This window comes from Neltuma alba, unplaced genomic scaffold, assembly GCF_004799145.2.
Source record: "Neltuma alba isolate B1F8T4 unplaced genomic scaffold, ASM479914v2 tig00013120_pilon, whole genome shotgun sequence".
NCBI lineage: Eukaryota > Viridiplantae > Streptophyta > Magnoliopsida > Fabales > Fabaceae > Neltuma > Neltuma alba.
In genome coordinates, this window is record NW_021637442.1 from 127,668 (window position 1) to 151,669 (window position 24,002).

Sequence of the window (24,002 nt, forward strand, 5' to 3'; positions counted from 1 at the left end):
AAAGCATTCAAGTCCGAAGAAATAACAGGGACACACACGTACGATGTTGCTGATTTGATAATTATTGATGAAGTGGGCCAATAATAGAGAAGGAAGATTGATGTGTCATTTCAGTGAGATTGATGAGTGGACAGAAATATGAAGGATTCTGAGGATGTAATATAGGAAGAAGAAGAAATAGTGAAACCCTAGTTCATGTCATGATATGATCATTTGATCCCAACATGTGTGCTTTTAATTTAATTTTGTCGACCCGCTTCAAAGCTGTCGTCCTTGAGATTAACCCTTTTTCCACCGTTCATGTCGTTGACACACACACACACATATGATCCTGTTCACAAATCAGGTGAAACAGTACTTTTACTTTATCATTGTTTAATATATATATTTTTAAAAATAATTATTTATACTATAATAAATAAAAGAAAATAGTAGTTTGCGTTCATAGTTTGTATTATAAAAACCTAACGAAATGACTTATATTTTTTTTTATAAATAAGATCAAAGGAGTATATTTTAAAGGATTCTGAAAATTATCATCAGATCACTTTCTCTAAAAGAACGAGGGATGTTATTATATATGTGAGATTAGGTTGCCTCTCATAATTGTGTTCTTAGAGAAGCATATTCTAGTAAGATTCGACCTGCTCATCAAACATGTCATAATAGCTGTGATACTAGAGCCTTTAACTATTCCCTCTTAATTAAGATACATGCACGAACCTTTTTAACTTTTCAACTTAACCTAATTTCTTGCCCTTTATTAAAAAACAAACCGGTCTTTTTGCATATTCATAATAATATAGGCCCTTGGTAAACTAGAAACTAGAAGAAGTATTCTTGCCTTCATAATAAAGTCTCATAACTGTGCCCTTGACTTTCCCCTTCATATAACCAACTCAGAAAACAAACCCCAATACAAGTTTATTAACTATGGTGATTAATTATTATAGGAAAAATGACAAAAAAATTAGAAATTTGTAAATTAAATGTCAAATAAGGAATGTGAACAAAAATTTGTTGTCATTTATAAATTCAGTGTTGTTGATACCAAATAAAGTGTTGTTATCAAACCTGATTTGGAATTGAGTAATTTTCAACTTTTTTTGTGTGGTCATGCTCCCTTAATTATATTCCCTAACACTTTACACATCTTTGTATACCTTGAGAAAAATGTGACTTAATTATAGTCTTTTAGTATTCCAGTTCTTAGACGAAAGCTCTTGAATGGCAACAATCATGGTACGTGGAATTAGAGCTGCCGGTGGTCCATATCTTTGCTTATTTATATATATAATTGCAGACATATGGAACATGTGTACAACTTTTTACTCCCTTATTTACCAATGTAAGATATTTTTAATCTTATAATACACCCACTCGTCATTTAAAACAAAAAACAAAAAAAAAATCCCTTCGGTTCTAAATGTATGAGCTAATAGTTAACTAAGGAGTTTGTTTGTCTTGATTCTAAATGTGAAGTCTCGATTTATTTTATCTTTCAAGTTTATAACTTTTTACGGAACCATCCGTATTGACTGAGCATGTAAAAGGGGTCTCTATCAATGAAAGGATTTTCCAATGCAAATTATTAGAGGTGTAATTTTAGGGGAAAAAAAATAACAGATTCTAATTTTACAGATAATTAATTTAAATAATTTTTTAAATATTTGTAAATTAGTTATCTACGGAAGGGAGGAAGTAGTTCATTAGTTTTAAAAGTCCAAATTTATTTCCAAATTTACCCTTAATACCATTACCAATCGTTAATTACTTGTTTCTAATGGAGCAGAATTTTGAGTGGCAAGTATGTGTGGGAAATGCTTCTGATTTCACCCCAGATAAATTATAAAATTAAAATAGTATCACAACGAATAAGTAATTAGTGCTCAGACCTCCACCTATATAAATAATGGGCATTAATAAATACCTTTTTGAATAACTTTGATCTAGCTTCATTACAAGATTAATTCCACAAGACTGAAATTTCTTTCGTTAAAATAATTTTAATTGACTTCTGTTTAATCCGTATTGAAATGAATACAAATGATGATTTTCTGGCAAAAACAAGTCTCTAGGGAATTTCTTTTATGAGAATATATATAATTGTAATTGATATCCCTATTGAATTTCTTTCATTAGGATAATTATAATTGAGTCAAAAGTCAATAACAATAGCACCGCCATATAAAAATCCTACATTTTTCAAACTATGCTGAATCAATCTATCAATATATATTATGAATTCTAAAATATTTTTTTTTGTGAAAATTCTAAAACTACTTTTCATTTCATATACTTTATTTATATTAAAAAATATGTCTATATATTTCCTTAATAAAAACAATAGTGTTAATTACATTGCAAAAAATTGGGGGAAAATAGACAAAAAGAATAATAAAGAACAGTGCTATACAGTACTCCATATACTTAGGTGAGCTTCAAACTTGCAATTGTGCAGTCTTTTCTTTCCCCAGTTGAGTGACAAAAATGATATCGATAGGTTTTTCTAATTCATTAAAATTTATTGACTGGTTGAAATTCAAATTAATTGATAGTAACTTTAAAAAAAAACTTAGTAACGTTGTGAGTAAGCTCTTGTAACCAATATGACAAAATTTTGTGATGGCATGGTGGTTAAAGGATCGTATTACTCTCTCATTGTTCCTAATATAAGAGTAAGATAATTAATTTACAGAAATTAATGAAATTGCATAAATTAGTTATTTGTTAAAAATATATATTAATTTTCCTAAAGTATCCTCTCTAATTATTTGTATTGGAATTACTTCTTGATAGAAACCATTTCAACATTTACAATCTATAAGAATAATTTAGAAAAAAATTTTATAAATTTGAGACATAAAGTGTATTAAGATCTTAATAGTTTACAACAAATCAAAGTAAACGCCTAATTAGTTAGCTTCTATGATTAGAACTAGAGGGAATTTAGTGAAAAGGTTACAAAAACTAGCTAGATATTATTTCAAACAATAAAATATTTAGGCAAATTCAATTAGATCTTCGTCATTTAACAAAATCAGAACAAGTCTTAATATTATTCAAAAAGCAATTATAACGATCCTCACTAATCACTTAATTATATTCAAGGTTTTTGTGAGATATATACAGCTAATTGGACCCAGCTTTTTCTGAAGATGACGACATAATGGCAATAGATATGAAACTATTAAGAACTTGGAAAGTTATTGAAGACAAACAGTGATCCACACTTAAATGAATTCCTCAGTGCTTTCATTACTCACTTTTCATATCTTGAAACCACTAAATATAATAATAGTATTACACTTTTGACATAGGCAATGGCATCTAACCAAGCACCAAAAAGGAATCTTCCTCACCGCCCACAAGGACACTTTGGTAATTTCCAAACCCACCCCTCATTGTTTGCACACTATAAATTTCAAACCCAGAAAACCACCCGTCTTCATTTCAAGACAGCAAAACCAACAACAATCAGATACAGAGACAGAGAAAGAGAAAGAGAAAGGAAAGAAAGATGAGGCCTTTGAAGAATAATAACAGTGAGGCTGTTATTAGTGTTTGGAAATCTCCAGTTCCTTATCTCTTTGGTGGCTTAGCTCTGGTTCTTGCTCTTATGTCTGTGGCATTGATCATCCTCTTCTGCTCTCACAGAAAAAGAGCTTCTTCTTCTTCTTCTTCGGCTTCGTCTTCGTCGACTCAGGAACAACGAGAAGGTGATGGCTTCATCAGATTGCAGGTCATGGCCATGGCGGACTCTGAGCCAAAGGTTCTTGTGATAATGGCTGGGGACGATAACCCTACTTACTTGGCTAAGCCAATAGTGCCATTATCGTACTGCACATGTGATCAACCTCAACCTCCGACTCCTTCTTCTTCTTCTTCAACCTCCATTAACAACAAAACGGTAACCTGAAGATCAGTGATTATTAGTCTTCTCGGAGAGACGGAAGCTGACTTTTTGATGGTTTTGTAGGCCTAAGGTTTCTGCTTTACTGGATATGTACATATGAGGTTAATTTTGCGGTTATATTATTATTTAGCTTGTTTCCTTGTCCCCAAGTTCTGGTTTTCATTTTTCTCTTACTTATTTGGAAACTAAACATATATATATATATATATATATATATCATTCGTATACACAGGCGTATATGTCATGCTCTTCATTTCATGTCAACTGTTTAAATACTACCACTGGTCCTTGATATATAAGACCCGGTTAATTAATTTGAAAAAAAATTAAGAAAGTTAAAATTATTTTAAAATATTTATATTCATCGTTTTTTCCAAACAAATTTGCCTGACTTATAAATATATATTTATATAAAATCTAATGATACATATAAATATTTGAGAGAGATCATATATGTAATATACACTATAATTAAATAATGTATTTGACTTCATTAATCTCTTTAAATTAGTTAAATGAGTATTATATTAAATACTGAAGGTGTTATAATGAGACAAAATACTCTGTTTTCTAATATAGTCCCCCTCTTATAATGAAGACGATTATGGGTTAAAACGAAGAGATATATACGACATTTCATGGTAATAAAGTTTTATAATTAGGATGGAAAATAGGGTCAATTAAACCACATGGTAATGGTGGTGTACCTGGACGCAAAATGCAGAATAATTAATCAAGTGGGGCAACACAAACAATTTCTAGTGGTCTTGGTCCAAACATTCTCATAATATTATTATATCTAGAGAGAGAAACAAAAAGACTGAGAGCTAGAGAGAGAGAGAATAAGGTTTTGTGGGTTGATGATCAAATAATTAATTATTTGCTACCATTATATGCCCCAAGGCCATCAAAAGTCAAATTGAAAAAAGAAGTGTTTGATTATATTTCATCAAAGAACAGAGAAGAAAAGTTACACTGTTTGATCTGCAAAAGTGGAAGCTAAACCAAGCATGTTTGGATTTTGGAATTAAACTTTATTCTCCCTAGTTTATTCCAAAACCAAGGCTTGGAGTTAAAACCAAAATCTGGATTTTGAAAGCTTTTCCAAGCATGACTAAGTGATTTTGTATTACATAAGATCAGTGTCTGAAATGAATTTTGTCTCGTAATATTAAAAGAACATTTTAAGTCATTATGAGGATTTGCTAAACAAACGCAAATGATAAAAATATAATTGTAATTTTATAATTTATATCATAGTATTATATACTACTTCGGATTCTTAATCTAAGAGCTAGTTGATTAATTTGAGCAGATTAAAAAAGTTTGTTAAGTTAGTTATTTGTAATAAATATGTGTTATTTTTTCTAGAATACCCTTTACTAATAATGTGTATTAGTTAAAATTGTGATTTTATGAAACTTTTAACATGTCCAACTACTATAAGAACTATTTCAAAAAAATAGATAAATATAAGAGAAAAAGTGGATTGGGGTCTTATATTTAGAACCAAACTGAATATCAAACTAGCTTTTATATTAAATACTAGAGGTAATAGTTAGATATTTTCAGAAGATTTTGTTCTTGGTATTTTCTCATATATTTAGCTTTACGCATATTTTTCATGGGCAGCAAAAGAAAGTTTAAAAGAAATGAATCATAACTTGGGAATAATAAAAATTTTATTCTATTTATTAATATACTGACTGGACATATTTTTATGTGCAAATAATTTTCTGATAATATACATTTATAATGAGCTATTATTTTTTTCCTGAATGTATAATGAGCCATTAATATTCATGATGTGATATTCCTTTAGCGGGGTGGCCTTTCGCTTTGTGATGCATATATATCCAAAAAGATTTTTAGGGGTTTAAAGCAAAAGTTAGAGGCAGCGACGAAACGCATTGTCGTTTCCAACGTCCTTTCTCCAAAGTGATTTTGTTTGCTTCTGCGATATTAGTCGTCTGTAAAACGCGGAGGCTCGATCCGACTCACCAAAGTCTTTTTGCCACAAAAAAAAAAAGTCCATGTCCACCATAGACAACTCATCAGTGCTCCCTTTTTTAATATCATCATCATAATTTGAATATTAACTAAACAAAATTGTAATTTTCAAAATTAATATTTAATTTTGAAAATTCTGTAAAATGTTGCAATCAAAATTTAATTTTTTTATTACATTAATTAGGAGTTTAAACATTGATACTACCTCCAGTCCAATTTTTAGTTATTACATTGATTTTAAATTATTTCAATTCATTATGAAAAGTTATTTATATTCGAGTAAGATAAATAAATTAAGGTGAAAAGGGGATATTCTTTGATAGGGAAATTCATTTTATGAGGGTTGTTGAAGTTAGATCTTAGAACTTAGAAGCAGATCAATATGCTGCGAATATTCTTTTATTTCAAGACAGGTATGAGCCATGGATGGTGGTTGCAATCATACAAAGGGCGAATTTAATTATAAGTTGGATAGACCAAACTTCTAATATAATAATGTTATAAAAAAGCTAATTAGTTGCATATTTAATATATGTTGTGTTACATTAATGTACTATAAACAAGAAAGAAATTATATAATTGAATTTTAGGGTTATTTTAAAATGTATCATTCATATAGAATGTAACAGAGATAATCTTATCATTAAGGAATTAACCTAAAATCAATGAGAGTTAGTATTTAATATTATATAATACCAGGGATTCCAATCCCATCTGGAAATGCAAAGTTTATGACTGACTGATATTGCTCATCATTATTTAGCTATTGCATTTATTTTTCTTCTTGTCGGTCCCGTTAATCTTAAATATAAAATCCACTTTGTTGTGCAAATTTACACTTCAACAAAGTGAATCTTATATTTACGAGTGGAACTAATATGTTTTATGGGTAAATAATTTAAGAATTGAGGGTATTAATTTATAACCTGACTTGCAGAGATAAGCAAATTAAATGCATCAAGACAGTTTAAAAAAATAAATTACGACAAATAATATAGCTGTGTTTTTTTTTTTTTGGGTGTACTTCGATTCTTAGCAGACATATGAGCGACGCACATGTTATCCACTTTTACGCATACATGCACCAAATATATTGAAATTGATTATCATTTGTGCCTTGGACATTTTTGACATAATCACATCCAGGTACTATCAAATTCAATTGAAAATCGCTTTTGGCTTAATACAAACTTTTATCCTGTATCCTTATTTTGATTTTAGTCCTTCAAATTTCAAATGATAGGATTTGGTCCCTCAAGTTTCTTTTCATTTAAAATATTGGTTCTTATAATCAAATAAAAACTTCGATCATTTTGTCCTTTGAAGAGCTAAAACTTATGGCTTGAAACTTGAGAGACTAAAATCAAAATAAGAACAAATTTGAATAACCAAAGATTATATTAACCCATCACTTTTTAAAAGATTTTTATCGTGTGATTTTCACCTCATAAGAAAGAGATATCTTCTCTTTAATCTTTCCTTCTCATTCTCTTTCTTCATCTCCTTCTTTTTCTAATAGTTAGATTGACATAATCAACAAGAATTGATCCAGTGAATAAAGAATCACCTAATAATCCACAAGTTCGTAAATTCAAACCCCGCTACTGATACGAGGATCTTGTTGATGGGCAATTTGTGAGTATTCTTTATAAGGGCACTCTGAGCCTGAAAGCATCCTTTATCCTGGTCAACTCACCTAAACTTTTTGTCCAAAAAAAAATTAGTTAAATTGGCATTTTTAATAGTTTAGGTTTTAATATTTTTAAAATTTATTTATATTTTTTTTGTTAATATAAACTTTGGTCCTTCAGATTTATTATCATTTTGGTTTTAGTCCCTCAAATTTCAAACAATATGTTTTTGTCTCTCAAGTTTCTTTTCATTTAAAATATTAGTCCTTATAGTCCAATAAAAATTTAGACCATTTTGCCCCTTGAGGAACCAAAATCTATTGTTTGAAATTTGAAGGACTAAAACCAAAATGAGAGCAAACTTAAAAAACCAAATATTATATTAACTCAATTTTTTTTTTCAAAAATCCTCCACTATGAACTTATTCAATGCTAACAAGTTTTCTTTTTTATTTTTATTCTCACCCTGTATTAAATTTCTGATCTTTCCTATTGTTGTTGTTGGGCTACCTAGCGAATAGATCTTGTGACATTTTTTGTTCTTAAAAAAACTTTATAAGCGATCTTGTGACTTCAAGGTGAGGCTTCCTCCTCAGCTCGTTGATTACAATTGGGCTTCAAAAGGCCCAATTTAGATAATTGAGCAACGTTTGAGTTTTGCCACCCAACAAAATTACACCTTTTTATACAGCACAAATTAAATTTTTATTAAAAATATTTTTTTTAAAACTATATATAATGCATTAGGCCTACATATAGTTATTATAGCAATGAAAGACTTAATTTTCGGAATTTATTTTTATATGGCCGGAAAAAAATTCAAGAAATAGTTTTCCATATTTAAGAGTGTTAATTCTCCACATTATTCAATGAAATATTATTTTTAATTAAGAAGAACGAGCACTAATAGTTAACAATACCTCCTTCGATAATTAATATAAGAGCTAGTTAAAAATTAGATTTGATTCTAAATATAGGACCTTAATTCACTTGGTCTCCTAAATTTATAATTTATTTTTTAAAATATTCCTATTAATTACACCTATTAAGGAGATTTCTATCCAAGAGTGGTCATGATTAAATGGATACTTTAGGAAAATCAACTCATACTATTTACAAATAACTAACTTTCTTAATCTATACATACATAGTAATATTTGTCTACAAAAAAGATTATATATTATAAAAGGTGAATAAGTCTCCTAGAGGATTCTATCTGCAATGTTATCTGAATAATCCCTGTTATCTAGATAAGTCATTATGATTTATCATCCGCATAGCTCCAAATAGATAGATGTTACTTGTTAGAGTTGGCCAGTAAATCTGTGCCTCTAAGTTGGGGATTTTTTTTTAATGAAATAAAAGAAAGGAAGAAAGAAAAGAAAAAATAAATAAATAAAAGAAAGAACCTTTTTTTTCTCCTTATTTTCTCTATTCTAATCTCTCCCTTTCTCTTATTCCATGCTCTATATCATTTTAAAAAAATAATTTGTCAATCCTTATAATTTTATCTAATTTTTAATTAAATTTTAATATTTCTTACTATATTCTTATCATTTATTCCATTATAGATATTGGTAAGTAGATGCTGCCCAAACAGCATATAAATTGCCACAAAATAAAGAATAAAAGGTTTTAAAAAATAAAATGATGAAAAAATTTAGTTATTATCAACATAAAAAATTAATATATTCATAACCATCTCCTAACACAGATATATAATATATAATATAATCGATTTTATTTGTATTTAGGACTTGTTTGGTTCGAAGAATTGATCGGGATGGAAATGAATGGAAAGAAATTAAAAGGAAGGAAATGAAAATTTTTTAGCAGAGTGAATGTGGTTCACACTGGAATTGAAAATGGGTTCAATGAAAAATTTTATGTTTGGTTAGATAAAAATAGGTTGAAAATTGAGCCACTTTACCACATTACTCTTAATAAAAAAATTATTTATTATGAAATAAAAATGTTTTTTTTATTAAAAAAATGATATGAATAAAAAAAATTTTCGCAGTTTTTAGAGAATAATAATATTGTTAAAAAATTCAATAAATTATAATTTAAATAAATATCGATGACAAGAAAACGAGCAAGTAAATTTAAATTCTTTCATGCATATTCAAATTCCTCTATACAAATTCTAATTTCATGTATGATATTCAAAATTTTGTGCAAAATTCTAATTTTACTAAGTCATACTCATGCCCATTGTTGTACTCTGTTTTTTTATTCACCAAACAAAGTAAGTTTTCACATAGAAATGGTAATGAAAAATCAATTTATTCGACTCAATTAGTATGGCTAACGTCACTACAAGGAAATGTTGAATTAGCAGCGGAACATTTCTAGCGGTTCAACAAAACCGCTAGAAATGTTTTGAATTTCTAGCGGTTTTTAGGAAAACCGCTGCAAATTACAGACGATTTGACCATTGCCCGCATATTTCTAGCGGTTATCACCTAACCGCTAGAAATTCAGAGCTAGAAAAATTCCCGGGTTTTGGCAGGAACTTGGCGCCAAAATTGTAGCGTTTATTTTCTAGCGGTTCAGGCCAATAAACCGCTAGATACTTAAAATTTCTAGCGGTTTACCCATAAACCGCTAGAAACGTTTTAATTTCCCGAGGAGTGGAGAAATTCCTAGCGGTTCATCTGGAAACTGCTAGAAATTACTAGCGGTTTTTACGTGAAACCGCTAGAAATTTCTAGCGGTTTCCAGATGAACTGCTAGGAATTTCTGCAAATTCTCGAGGCGTTAGGTTTTTCTAGCGGTTTTTCACAGAATCGCTAGAAATTTCTAGCGGTTTTGACAAAACCGCTAGAAATTCTCGGCCTATATATACCCCCTCACTTTCACTTCTTCAATCGTTTAGGAAGCGAAGCTCTGCTGAATTTTCTCCACAAAATATATTCGAGTTCTAGTTCAGTTGCAGATCCTTATTTTCAGGTAAAAATAGTAATTTATTGATAGATAATTTTTATTTTTATGTTTTATTTTATTTAATTTATTACGTTGTGGCTTATAAATAATTTTTCTTTTTATTTTATTTATAAATAATTACTATTTGTTGTTATTAGGATGAGTCGTCGGCCAGGGAAGGAGCCAGTTGATCCTGAGAGAGCTGGACCCAGTGAGGTTCATCATGATGCTGGTGAGCCATTCCCCAGCATTCATGACTACGATCTCAGCGAGGAGGATATCCTCAGTTTTATGGAGCAGGATGATATTGAGCGGACTGAGGAGGCTCATTTTACTGGGGATGAGCAACCCCATGCTGATGCTGATGCTGCTGACGAGGAGGAGGAGCAGGATCAGGGGAATGAGAATCCACAGGCTGCGCAGCGTCCTGCTCCGAGACGTCAGGCTGGTTTTGAGGTGGAATTTGTCGGTTAGTATTTATTTAACTTTTTTAAATTTTGATAAGTATTTAATTTATATAGAAATTGTATTAATTCATTGATATATAATTTATTTCTTAATTAATTAAATTTTACAGACACTGAGGGGAACAGGTCCTATAGGAGGCTGACAGCCAGAGAGCTGTCTATGACGACGAGCGGACGAGTGGTTGTGCCGCTCAATGAGTTGGGCCAACCGACGAAGAAAGGTGGCCAGTTGTACAACAAGTACGTGCGCCTCCTTGGTCAGCAGTGGACGCTATTCCCCATCTACGTGCAGGACTGGAAGATCACCTCAGAGAAGAAGCAGCAAGGTTGGAAAATGATGAAGGTAATATAAAATTATTATTTATAATTCTTTTTAATTTAAATAAATGATTATATATTTTGTTTTCAAATAATTTAATTGTTTGATTATAATTTTTTATTTATTTAATTTGTTTGTTATTTAAATATTTTTAAAAATAGTTAAATGAATATATATATTTTTTATTTAAATTATTTAAAAGTAATTAAATGAAAATAATTTGTTATTGATTTCATTAATTTATTACTTATAATAATTTTAAATTTAGTTGAGTAAAAATATTTTTTCATTTAAATTACTTAATTGTTTAATTATTATTTGTTTTTGATTAATTTATATTTTATTTATAATATTCTTAAATTAGTTAAAAACTAAATATTTTTATTGAAATTGCTTAATTATTTGTTTATAATTGGTTATTTAGTTAATTTATTATTTTAATCATAGAGTAAATTTATTCTGGAGGAGGAGTTGAGGGCTGACACGATCAAGAGGCTGGGGATGGCATGGAAGAACAGGAAGGCCGACCTGTGGAGGGAGAAGAAAGGTGACGGGACGAGGCCCCTCCAGGAGATACTGGCAGATGTACCTGGTGGAGTCCCGGACCAAGACTGGTCCAGTTACGTCTATTTTAGGATGACGGCTGACCAGATGGTATGATAATATTGTATTAATTATAATTTCTTTATTTTTTATCCGACTTGACTAATTTAATTTAATTTTTTTTACATTTTGCTTCAGGCTCTTTCTAGGAGAAATGCTAGGAGCGCCAGGCATCAGACGATACGTCATAGGGCTGGATCCAGGAGCTTTGCGATCACTTATGACGAGATTGTGAGTACTTGAAATAAATTTATTAAATATGTATATGTATTTAATTTGTAACTAATTATTTCTTTGATTTCATTTACAGAGGGAAAAGATACGGGAGGAGCGGGGATACACGCCACTTATGGCGAGATGTGGCCGATGGTGTATAGACCTCGAGACGGGCGTGCGTCGGATGAGGTTGAGGAGATAGCGGTAAGTAATAAATTAAATATTAATATAATATCACAGTGTAAATATCGTTATATTATAATTAATTTCTTTATATTAATTTTGGTAGGCACGGATGACTCAGGTCGATATCGAGTTGCGTGAGTCTCAGGGGTCTGCCTTGGATCCCACCGCCTCACTTTTAGCGGGTCGTGGCCGGCCGCAGCACCCTGGTCGAGTTAGCGGGCTTGGACTTGGACCTACACCGACTAGGTTGCCCCGCTCAAGTGACGCTGGCCCTTCATATACTGCCGGGAGCTCTCAGGCGAGTGCGAGAGCGAAGCGGCCGGGTTCCTCATCCTCAGAGGAATTGCGAGAGGAGCTCAGACAAGAGTTCGAGGCCAGGATGGAGGCCAGGATCGTGGAGCGTGATCGTCAGCTGCAAGAGTGTGATCGTCAGCTCCAAGGGCAGCTTGACCAGCTCTTGGCAGCTGCTACGGCTCTGCGTCATGTGGTGGTCAGTATAGCTCCAAACATCTCGATTCCTGAGATCCTCGATCTACACCTGCCACCAGTCCCGCCCCTACCCCCCATCTGCAGTCCAGTCCCATCAGGTTGAGCGGCCTGCCCACCCCCAGCCGGAGGATCCAGCGGAGGATGATCACGATGATGCTGCTTCTACCCCTCACCCATGATTTATCTTGCTTTCATTGTATCGGATTTTATTAGAATTTTGATTTTATGATTTTACTCAGAATTTAGATATTTATTTAAATTTTATATTTATTTGTTTACTTTATTTATTTATTTCTATAATTTTATTTATGTCAAGTATTAATTAATATTGAAATATTTATTTATTTATTACAACATGAACATTACAATTTATTAAACACGTTAAACATGTTAATTAATCAAAATAAGTCTATAATCATTTATTAATTTAATAAATATTTATTTTTGTAATGTTATTAATTTATTATGCAGTATTTATATTTAAAAATAATATCATTTCTAGCGGTTTATAAACCGCAAGAAAATCACGGAGAAATATTTGTAGCGGTTCTAGAACCGTTAGAAAATTCAGGCGAATTTGATTACAACGGGAACTTTTCTAGCGGTTAGAAAACCGCTAGAAAATTATGTAATTTTCTAGCGGTTTATTAAAACCGCTAGAAAATTATGTAAATCATACTTTTCTAGCGGTTTTATAACCGCTAGAAAATGCAAAACCATTGGAGAAGAATTTCCATCGGTTTGTAATCGATATTTTGAATTTCTATCGGTTAATAACCGCTGGAAAATAAAAATTTCCATTAAAACCGCTACAAATTTGTAGCGGTTTTGTAACCGCTACAAAAAAATGACCGTTGACAGCTTCCTTTATAAGCTGAAGCACTCCAACTGAATTCCATTTTAACTTCTCTTTGAGCTTCCTGTGTCATATTTTCACGAAATTTGAGCATTATTAGTGATGGATAGGTCGTGGATCAACTTGCACCGGTCGACTCCGCAATACTTGGCTGGTCTAAACTATTTCTTGGATTTTGCTTTCGCCAATACTGCCGTAAATGATAAGATTCAGTGTCCCTGTCCTAAATGTAATTTCAAAAAGTGGCATCCCAAAGATATTGTTAGAGAACATTTAATCTTTAAGCCTTTTTCGCGAGAGTACGTATTTTGGCAACTACATGGGGAACGGCTAGATATGGGTGCTGAGTCAGTTCCAGTAGTTTCACGGATGGGAGTTCGAGTGGATGAAGCCGATGCCGTGAATGATGCTGTGCGTGATGCTTTTGGGGTTCACGAAAGCCCGAATCCCAACGAAGATGAAGTAGAGGGACCTCAACCGGAGTTTCTAAGAAACGAAACTGCTCGGGAATTTTTTGACCTCATGACCGAAGCTGACAAGCCTCTTTAATCTGGGTGCACAAAGTATTCGAAGTTGTCATTCTTGGTGAGGCTGTATCACATCAAATGCTTGTACAGTATGACTGACAAGGCGATGTCCATGTTGCTGGAATTACTGGGAGATGCTTTCCCCCAAGTTGAATTCCCTCCATCTTTTTACGAAGCAAAAAAGATTATTAACAAGCTTGGCTTGAACTATAAGAAGATAGATGCATGCCCAAATGACTGTATGCTATACTGGGGAGATGATGCCAACAAAGAGATTTGTACGAGATGCAAGACGTCACGCTATAAGTCGGTACGGAAGGGCAAGAAGCAAAAGAAAAAACCAGCCAAAATTCTCAGGTACAAATTATTACAGTGTGTTACTTGTTCCGTCTCTAAATATTCGATATTTGAAATTCTTAAAACAATTGATTATGTCATCAATTTTTTTAAATTGAGTCGATATTTAGTATTTAAATATTCGGTATTTTAAATTTTTAATATATTATTTTCTTAGATACTTTCCTTTGAAACCACGGTTGCAAAGAATGTATATGTTATCAAAAATGGCTCAGCACATGAGGTGGCACGCGACTGAGGAAAATCTAGATGGTAGGTTAAGGCACCCACGAGACTCGGAGGCGTGGAAAGCATTTGATGCGAAATTTCCAGACTTTGCCAATGATCCTAGAAATGTACGTCTTGCATTGGCAACCGATGGTTTCAATCCCTTCGGAAACATGAGCACAAGTTACAGTATCTGGCCGGTGGTGTTAATTCCATACAATCTACCACCTTGGATGTGCATGAAGCAGAGCTCCTTTTTGCTTTCCATGATCATTCCTGGCAAGAAAGCACCAGGAAATGATATTGACGTATACCTGCAACCGTTGATACACGAATTGATCGACCTATGGACGAATGGTGTTGAGGCATATGACTCACATGACAAGCAACTATTCAATCTCCGTGCAGCCTTGATGTGGACAATAAGTGATTTTCCCGGTTTGGGAACTTTGTCTGGCTGGAATGTGCATACTGGGTTGGCCTGTCCTGAGTGCAATTTTGATTCTGTGCCATGTCGCCTTCCACACAGTCGCAAGTGGTGCTTCATAGGACATCGACGGTTCCTTGATTCCAAGCACAGACTTAGATTGCAACGGATTCGCTTTGATGGGAAACAGGAGAAGAGAGATCCTCCTGTTACTTTGTCTGGTATGGATATTTTGCGGCAGTTAGAAGATGTTAATGTCGAGTTTGGTAAGAGTGTGGATCCCGAACGATTGGGACGACGATCTCGTGGGACATCTGATACGCAACCTATGCAATGGCGGAAGAGAAGCATATTTTTCACTCTTCCTTATTGGGAATCTAATTTGCTACGACACAGTTTGGATGTTATGCACATTGAAAAAAATGTGTGCGATAATGTGCTATATACGTTGCTCAATGAAGCTGGAAAGTCCAAAGACCATCTCGCAGCTAGAAAAGATTTACGGGCCTGGGGAATTCGTGAAGAGGCTTGGCCTGATGAAAACGACAAGTTTCAGCCAGCTAAATTCACCTTGACAAAGCAGAACAAGGATATCTTCCTCTCACGTTGAAGAACATAAAAGTACCAGATGGATATTCTAGCAACATCTCAAGGTGTATCGATCTGCAGGCTCGAAAGGTTACTGGGTTGAAAAGTCATGACTCTCATGTTCTTATGCAACAGTTACTTCCATTGGCCTTGAAAAACACACTTCCTTCTGATGTATCGGTGGTTTTGGTAGAATTATGTTCATTTTTCAAGAAGTTGCGTGCGAAGGTCTTGATAGTGGAAGAGCTTGATCAGCTGCAAAATAAAATTATTCTTACACTTTGTCACTTGGAGATGATATTTCCTCCATCATTCTTTACTGTTATGGTTCACTTGACTGTCCACCTTGTTCGAGAAGCAAAGGTTGTTGGCCCAGTTCACTATCGATGGATGTACCCTATAGAGAGGTACTAGATTATCTTTTATTCCCGCCTCTTTAAATTTCACATTGTTCTTTCATTTACTCGTAATTATTAATGCAATTTTAACTTACAGGTACTTGGGAAAATTAAAATCATATGTTAGGAATAAGGCATGGCCTGAGGGGTCAATAGCAGAAGGTTATTCCGGAGATGAGGTCCTAACTTTCTGTTCGAGGTACTTTGATGACATGGAGACATCTTTTAACCGCCCGCGTCGCGTAGATGATTCTCCTCCTGGTCCTTCCACGTCAACTTTGTTTCCTCCTGTTGGGAAACCAGTTGGAGGATATGAATTCTTCAGACTCACTCCTACAGAGAAACTCCAGGCACACAGACACGTTTTGATAAATTGCAGCCAAGTTGAACCCTTCATGCAGTAAGTACATATATCATATAAGCTCACTAGCTTTTACACTTTATATTTGTTTCTTACTGACTCTTCTAACAAATTACACTTTACTATAGTGAGTTTAGGAGTTATCTCAGGCGTCAGCTACGGGGCCGTCCGCGTTCTGCTGACATTGATAAAAGAGTCCACAAAGAGTTTCCCAGTTGGTTTACACGTCGAATACGTAATGACAACAGCCCATACACAGATGAATTCAAAGCTCTTTCTCTCGGTCCGTTAGACCATGCACGAAGGTTTACCGCGTACAATGTCAACGGCTTCAAGTTCTGTACGGTTGGACGTGATCAGGGATTGCTCACACAAAACTCTGGAGTTTGCGGGACATTCGGAACGAGATGTTATGCTAGCAGTAGTGATGGCGATATGCGCTTTGGAGGCGTCACTTACTATGGAAAGCTAATTGACATTATTGAGTTGAGTTACCAGCTTTTCACCGTGACACTGTTCAAGTGCTCCTGGGCAAATACGACAACTTCACGGGGACTCGCTACTGACCATTTGGGCATCACCTCAGTTAATTTCTCTAGACTTATTCATACGGGGGCATCTGAAGATGATGAGCCATATATCCTTGCTTCTGAGGCACACCAAATTTACTATGTCGAGGACGAGAAACATAAAGACTGGAATATGGTCGTTCACCTCAAGCCACGGGATCTTTATGATATGGGTGATGGTGACATTATTTACGACAGTGAACCCTTCCAACCCTCGAATTTTGAAGACTTCTTTCCTCAAGGAGATGATAATTTGCCAATTATCAGGTACACGTCTTTTCTTAAATTATTTAAATAATTAACTACTAATTACTAATTTTTTCCAAATACATTATAAATTTAACAAATTTTTTTAAAATGTGTCCTTTCAGGCCGGATGATGATGGAGAATAGCAGCATCCAAAATAAATTATTAAAAAAATTTTCTGTCCATAAATACATATGTATAAATTAAAATTCGTACAGTTTTTTTAAAATAAAAAAAATCACATTTGTAGCGGTTACATAACCACTACAAATTTATTATACAAAATTACAATTTGTAGCGGTTATTAACCGCTACAAATTCATATCTATAAATTAAAATTCGTTCAGATTTTTAAAAAATAAAAAAATTCAATTTGTAGCGGTTACATAACCGCTACAATTTTATTGTTCAAAATTATAATTTGTAGCGGTTAATAACCGCTACAAAATACTGGCGGTTAGATATACGCTAGAAAATGAATAACAGCTACAAAATGCAATAAAACGCTACAAAAACACCACTACAAATGTGTCGCTGATCTCTATAAATACCATATCTTCTCTACATTCATTTACTCCATCTCTTTTCTTTCCTCTCCTATTCTTCTTCATAACTCTCTCTTTTTTTCTTATTATCTCATACGGTGGTTTCTTTCTCTTTACTGTATGGTAAGTGAATTTTGTTTTATAATTCATTGTATCTTTTATTTGTTTTTATTTAAAATTTACTAACATATTTATTTCTCCTTTTCTTTCAGATTTTTCTTCTTCACACTTGTCATTCCCTCTTCAACTGATTCAAATACTCCTCAACCTAACACTATAGGTTCAATATTACAAAATATATCATCTTCAAATCAACTATCTTATTAAATATTCAATTCAATTATCTTATTAAATTAAATTCACTTCTTTTGACACACTCATAATTTAATTACATATTGTTTATTACAAAATTTAAATATATAAAATGTAACATATAACTAATTATACAAATTAACAAAAATTCTTCAACATAATTTATTTAATGGTTTTTAAAATTATAATATGAAAAACCATAATTTTTTTTTCTGGCACGGTAAACATTTCTAGCGGTTCCAAACCGCTAGAAATATTTCGTCAAATTTAAATTTTGCGCCAAACTTTCTAGCGGTTCAAACCGCTAGAAATTTTTTTGCCGCCATTCCAAAAATTTTATTGGCGGGAAAATTTAATTTCCCAAACATTTCTAGCGGTTCTTTAACCGCTAGAAATTTCAGGGCGCTACTGAAATTATTTAATTCCCGGCAAAATAGATTTGGTTTAGCATTTTTCTAGCGGTTATAAAACCGCTATAAATTTTATTCCGTTGACATTTTCTAGCGGTTTTGTAACTGCTAGAAATGTACTTGCTTTAGACATTTTCTAGCGGTTAGGAACCGCTAGAAATTTTCTAGCGTTTTGACCAAGATGTGTAGCGGTTTCCATAACCGCTAGAAATTTTTTCTTGCGTCTGGTTTTCTAGCGGTTTTGTTAACCGCTACAAAAGGTATCTGTAGCGGTTAAAACCGCTAAAAATGTGTCACTCTAACCGCTACAATTGACATATTTTTTTGTAGTGCGTGTTACATTTTTTCAGAGACGTTTTAGAATACTAAAAGTGACAAACGGACTTTACACTTTTTCATTATATGTGAATGAATACACACACGCACACGAGTGATTTTCATTGCAGGATTTTCCTTGAACCAAACCGGACCTTAGATTCGCATGCATGTTAAGTGATAACCATCGCGTCATCTATTGAGATTTCTCTTACAAAATAATAGTAACTCCGATCCTAATTATAATAGTTAGTTGACTAATTTGAACAGATTAAAAAAAAAAAGTTAAGTTAGTTATTCATCATAAATAGGTGTTGCCTTTTCTAAAATATCCTTACTAATCAAGTATATTAGCTAGAACTACTATTGTTAGAAGGATTATCTTAGAAAAAAATACATAAATGTTAAAGACAAAATGGATTGGGGTCTTATATTTAGGATCAAAATAAAATTCAAACAAGGTCTTATATTAAGAACCGAAGGTGGTAATTTATATAAGTATAGGAATTAATATCTATAATTTAAAAGACTACAAAGGACTCAAGATCCTATTAAAATTAACGTGATACTATAAATATTTGTATGTTAATTTTTCCTATCATTCATGATATCTCTTCAGCATTCTACAGTTCCATTATTCATGGTACACACAATATAAAAAAAAAAATTCTGTGTAAAAAAATATTAATTTTACCGTGTCTGTAACTTTATTTTGTGTGTGTGTGTCTGAGATTTTAAAGTGAACTTAAATTGGCGGAGAATATTGGATAATTGAACTCCTATTTTTTAAATAAAAAAAAAATATAACTTTTCTATTTTAGCACCCAAAAAAAGTAAGTCAAAGTTGCAATTAGTTTATAATTTATTATTTAGGTGAACTAATTGGATTAGGTTGCCTCCTAACCAGTACCTAATTGCATGAGAACCCACCAAAGTTGCCAAGCCCAGTTGGCGATGGCAATATTTAAAGCAAAAAAAAAGAATCCATCCTTTAAAATATATTCCAAAAATAAATTTGCAATAAGAAAGATAAATAAATTAAAAGTGCGTTAAAATAAATCCAATATCTTACATCATATAAATTCAATCTAAAATCTATATATATAAAAAAAAAAGCTCATAAGCATAATACTCAAAAGAAAATGTCTTCAAAATATTTTATTTGACGGACAATGTTAATAAATCAATAATGTGTCAAATAAAGTACTTACATAAAAGGTTAGATAAGCTAAAATGGTATATATCCTTTTAATAAATCAAATTAGTTAGATGTAGATTTGGTGCATCATACGATATTTTAAAAATTAATCATATATTATTCACATACAACTTATAAATATAATGAGTAATATATTTTATTATAAATTTGACATTTTATATTTAATTAATAACTTTCTATTAATTTCCTTCTACCCTAGAGGCCACAAAGAAAAGGAAAAATGAGAAATATTTAGATATCCAAATTATGAATATTTAGAGAAAGATAAATGGAATAATTGGAAAGAAGAATATTTTACTGAATGGTATGTTGAAATTAAGAAAAATAAAATTGGAAAGGGAAAAAATAATTTATCTTGATGAAATAGAATTTTGGAACACAAAATGATGTTTGAAAATTAAATAAAAATCAATCGAACACTATTACAACGTTTGCTTGGCATATGTATGAAAATGCTGGAAAAATTAGCTTAAGATTTTTAATATATATATAAAAGAATACTCTTAAAAGTAAAAATTATATAAAATGATACTCACACCATATGAATCAAAAATGAGAAAGAAGAGAGGGGAGAGATCAAAGCAAAATAGGCCCAACAAATTTGGGAAATTTTCAGAAAAATTTTAATGATCAAATTTATTGCCTAAAGGTTCCTAATAAGCATCCAAGTATCTGAATTGGCGCAATGTGGTACGACATATTTTTAACTATATGTAAATATACATTTTTTGCATATAATTAAGTACAAGTGATAGCACCTGGTCCTTAAACCAATTTTAGGTATTTTTGTACAATAAATTTTTTTGGTAAAAATCAAGCGGTATCCTTCAACCGATAACCAGAGACTAATCATTCCATAACGTAGAGATTACTTATGTGAGTTTTGTCTCTACATGCACACAACTTTTTCTGCGATTTTTTTGGAAACATCTCACATGAGAACAGAAGTACTTTTGAAGTTGATTTCCCAAAAAAAAAAATCATAACAACCAACAATACAACCTCCGATTCTTAATATTGACAAATGACAACTAATTGACTAATTTGAATAAATTAAAAAAAATCAGTTAAGTTAGTTATTCGTAATAAATATGTGTCGTTTTTTCTAAAACATTTTTTATAATCAATGTATTGGTTATAACTATCATTATTACAGTGACTACCTTAAAAAAAGAATAAATATGAGAGATAAAATGGATTGTAATCTTATATTTAGAATTAAAATAAAAGTCAAACGAGTTTTTATATTAAGAACAAAAGGTAGTATTAAATATCAAATAGCTGTAATTTTTTTTTTTGAAAAATGATAATCCAATTCCTAAACGTGGAAAACATAAACATATCAACATCAAAATATTTTTTTCCCTTGGAATTTCATAAGCATATCACAGTAAGTTTGTGGATGCAAAATACAGTAGCACTGTTTGGGGCACAGACAAAGTCAAAAAGAATATTTATGGAATGACACAAAGGGGGCCTATGAAATAAATTAATCAATCTTAACTAAAGTGAAAATTAACTTTTTGACCCAAAGAAAAAAGAAGGTTTAAACAAAGGCACTGCTTCCCATGAGAGCCTCTAAGGCATGGCTTGTGCGTTCTTTCCAGTTGTGCCATTGCACAGCAAATCTGTATTCTTCACTAAAAGTCAGATTTCCATTTCATGAGACAATGACCTTCCATTTCATATTATTTCTTTTCTTTAAATATTTCACGTTGTTTGGTACGATCATATCAATACTAATATACCGGATCTAATCAAATATTTCATTTCAAATTATTATTATTTATTTTACACCATATTTTAAGTAAATCTTTAAACCTCGTCTATCAATAATGTGTCTTCATTCTTTTACTCACACATGTATCTATAATTAACTATTATTTTAGATCCCTTATACCCAATCTCATTCCTTAAATCAGCTAATCCGTAAAGATAAACAAATTTAGTTGAATTGGTTAGTTGTAAAAAATATGTATTGGTTATCCTAAAATATATTTTGTAATCATTTGCATTGGAATTAGTTTTGATGGCAACCCTTCTTTAATGTGGGCAATTAATAGGATAGTGTGGGAAAGCACATAAGTATAAGAGACTAGAAGGTGTGTGTGCATATAGAATTAAATTTAACCGCAAGCTAGCTGGGTGCATGCTACTATATATATAAGCTACTTGAGGTATTTGTTTTGATTTTTAATATTTGATATCAATATATTTTGTCTCTCGATTTATACATTTTGTAACATTAAAAGCAGTTTCCCGTGCAAATGATTGAATGGAGCATTTTAGTAAAATGAAAACACATTTTTGTTAGAATAAAGTGTTTAAATACTCTGAAAATATACACGAAAAAAAACCATCACCTGAAATTTTTTTTTGCTCTTGTATGTTTTGAAAGTTTTATTTCGTAGCATTTCTATTTTGAATCATTATCCATTGTTAAATTTGACCATTAAAGATATTGGTCAAACTGTATTTTTTAATGGTCAAACTTAATAGTTGATAACGGTGATGATGTTTTTGCTATGAAAATAAACTTCCAGGGCATATAAAAACAAAAGAAAAAAAACTTTCAAGTACTGAGTGCTCTTTTATGAATACTTTTGAGATATTTAAGCACCAGGTCCCTATTTTTTTTTTTTTTTACAAATAACTAAGTTAATTGTATTTTAAATTTTTGTAAATCAATTATCGAACTCCTAGATTTAGGACTTGAGAAAGTAATTTTGCATTATTCCGAACATTGCCAACTTAAAAGAGGAGACAATTCTTTTAGCATGATCTATAAGATAAAGACTTATGCTTAAGAGATATCAATTTATTTCCATTCAACCAGAAGTAAATTTTATTTATAAGTGAATACAGCATGTTAATTTTTTATTTTTTCTCTGGACATAAATTTTCATGTTAATTTTTTTAAAATAATAGACTAAATCAATTTTTTATGAAATCGTCAAAGCAGTTTAAAAGATATTTGGAAACTTCCTGGTTGTTCTATGAATTTAATTTAATAAGAAAAAAGGGCAAGCCGCCTGCTAGGCCTTTAGGCCTCTCACCAACACTTTGCTGTTCAATATATCTATCAGAGACTGCCTCTGGCATTCATATATCTATCTATCCATTAATGTCTAACATGTAACTCATTCATCTCTCTCTCCCCTCTCTCTAAAAATGGAGTCTTCGAGGCAAAGCATGGGAGCAGAAGGATGTAGCAGCAGTGAATCAGGCTGGACTATGTACATAGCATCTCCCATGGAAGAAGATGATTGCAGCAACATGGAGAACGAAGCTAATGAAGATGGCTTCTATGGTGAAAACAACAACAGAAGAAGAGGAAAGAAGAAGAAAGATGAAGAAGACAGTGATGATTCCATGGCTTCTGATGCTTCTTCTGGTCCAACCCATCATCATCACAGCAATAATGCCTCTGCATCATCTAATAAGAAAGACAAGAAGCATCATGGATTTGCAGAAAAGCTTTGTTCATCATTCTCCAAGATTGCAAATAAACATGACAAGAAACGTAGCAGTAAGTAACAATGCAGAAAAACAGTTTAATTTCTGTATGATGATGATGTTGCCAGTTTTGTAACATGCACCATCACCACCACCACCATCTTCATCTTCATCTTTGGATTTTGTTCATTTCTAGTTAGAAACATTTTTCAAACATAATTCATGTCTCTGGAGTTTTATTAGTTTCAGATGCTGATTATTGTTTAGTAGCGAATGTATATGAGCAAAGATACATGGGAAACACTCAGCAAAAGTCTTTTCAAGGTTCTGGAAATGGAGTAGTATTCTTCTGGAGAAGATGGTTTCATATAGCCTTTGATTTTTAACCTCTCAGATTCTCTCTCTCTTTCTTTATGTATCATGTTGAAAGAAAAAGGAAAAGAATA

At 32.0% G+C, this 24,002-nt stretch overlaps 2 protein-coding genes across 2 annotated transcripts; both read left to right on the forward strand.

Moving 5' to 3' along the window:
- Positions 1-3,408: 3,408 nt before the first annotated feature.
- On the forward strand, positions 3,409-4,060 carry LOC114734605 (protein GLUTAMINE DUMPER 6-like). The gene has a single exon (XM_028922226.1). It carries the CDS (start codon positions 3,521-3,523, stop codon positions 3,917-3,919), a length of 399 nt encoding a protein of 132 aa, XP_028778059.1. The 5' UTR covers positions 3,409-3,520; the 3' UTR covers positions 3,920-4,060.
- A 19,170-nt stretch (positions 4,061-23,230) lies between these two features.
- Positions 23,231-24,002, forward strand: LOC114734606 (uncharacterized). Its single transcript, XM_028922227.1, has one exon. It carries the CDS (start codon positions 23,272-23,274, stop codon positions 23,635-23,637), a length of 366 nt encoding a protein of 121 aa, XP_028778060.1. The 5' UTR covers positions 23,231-23,271; the 3' UTR covers positions 23,638-24,002.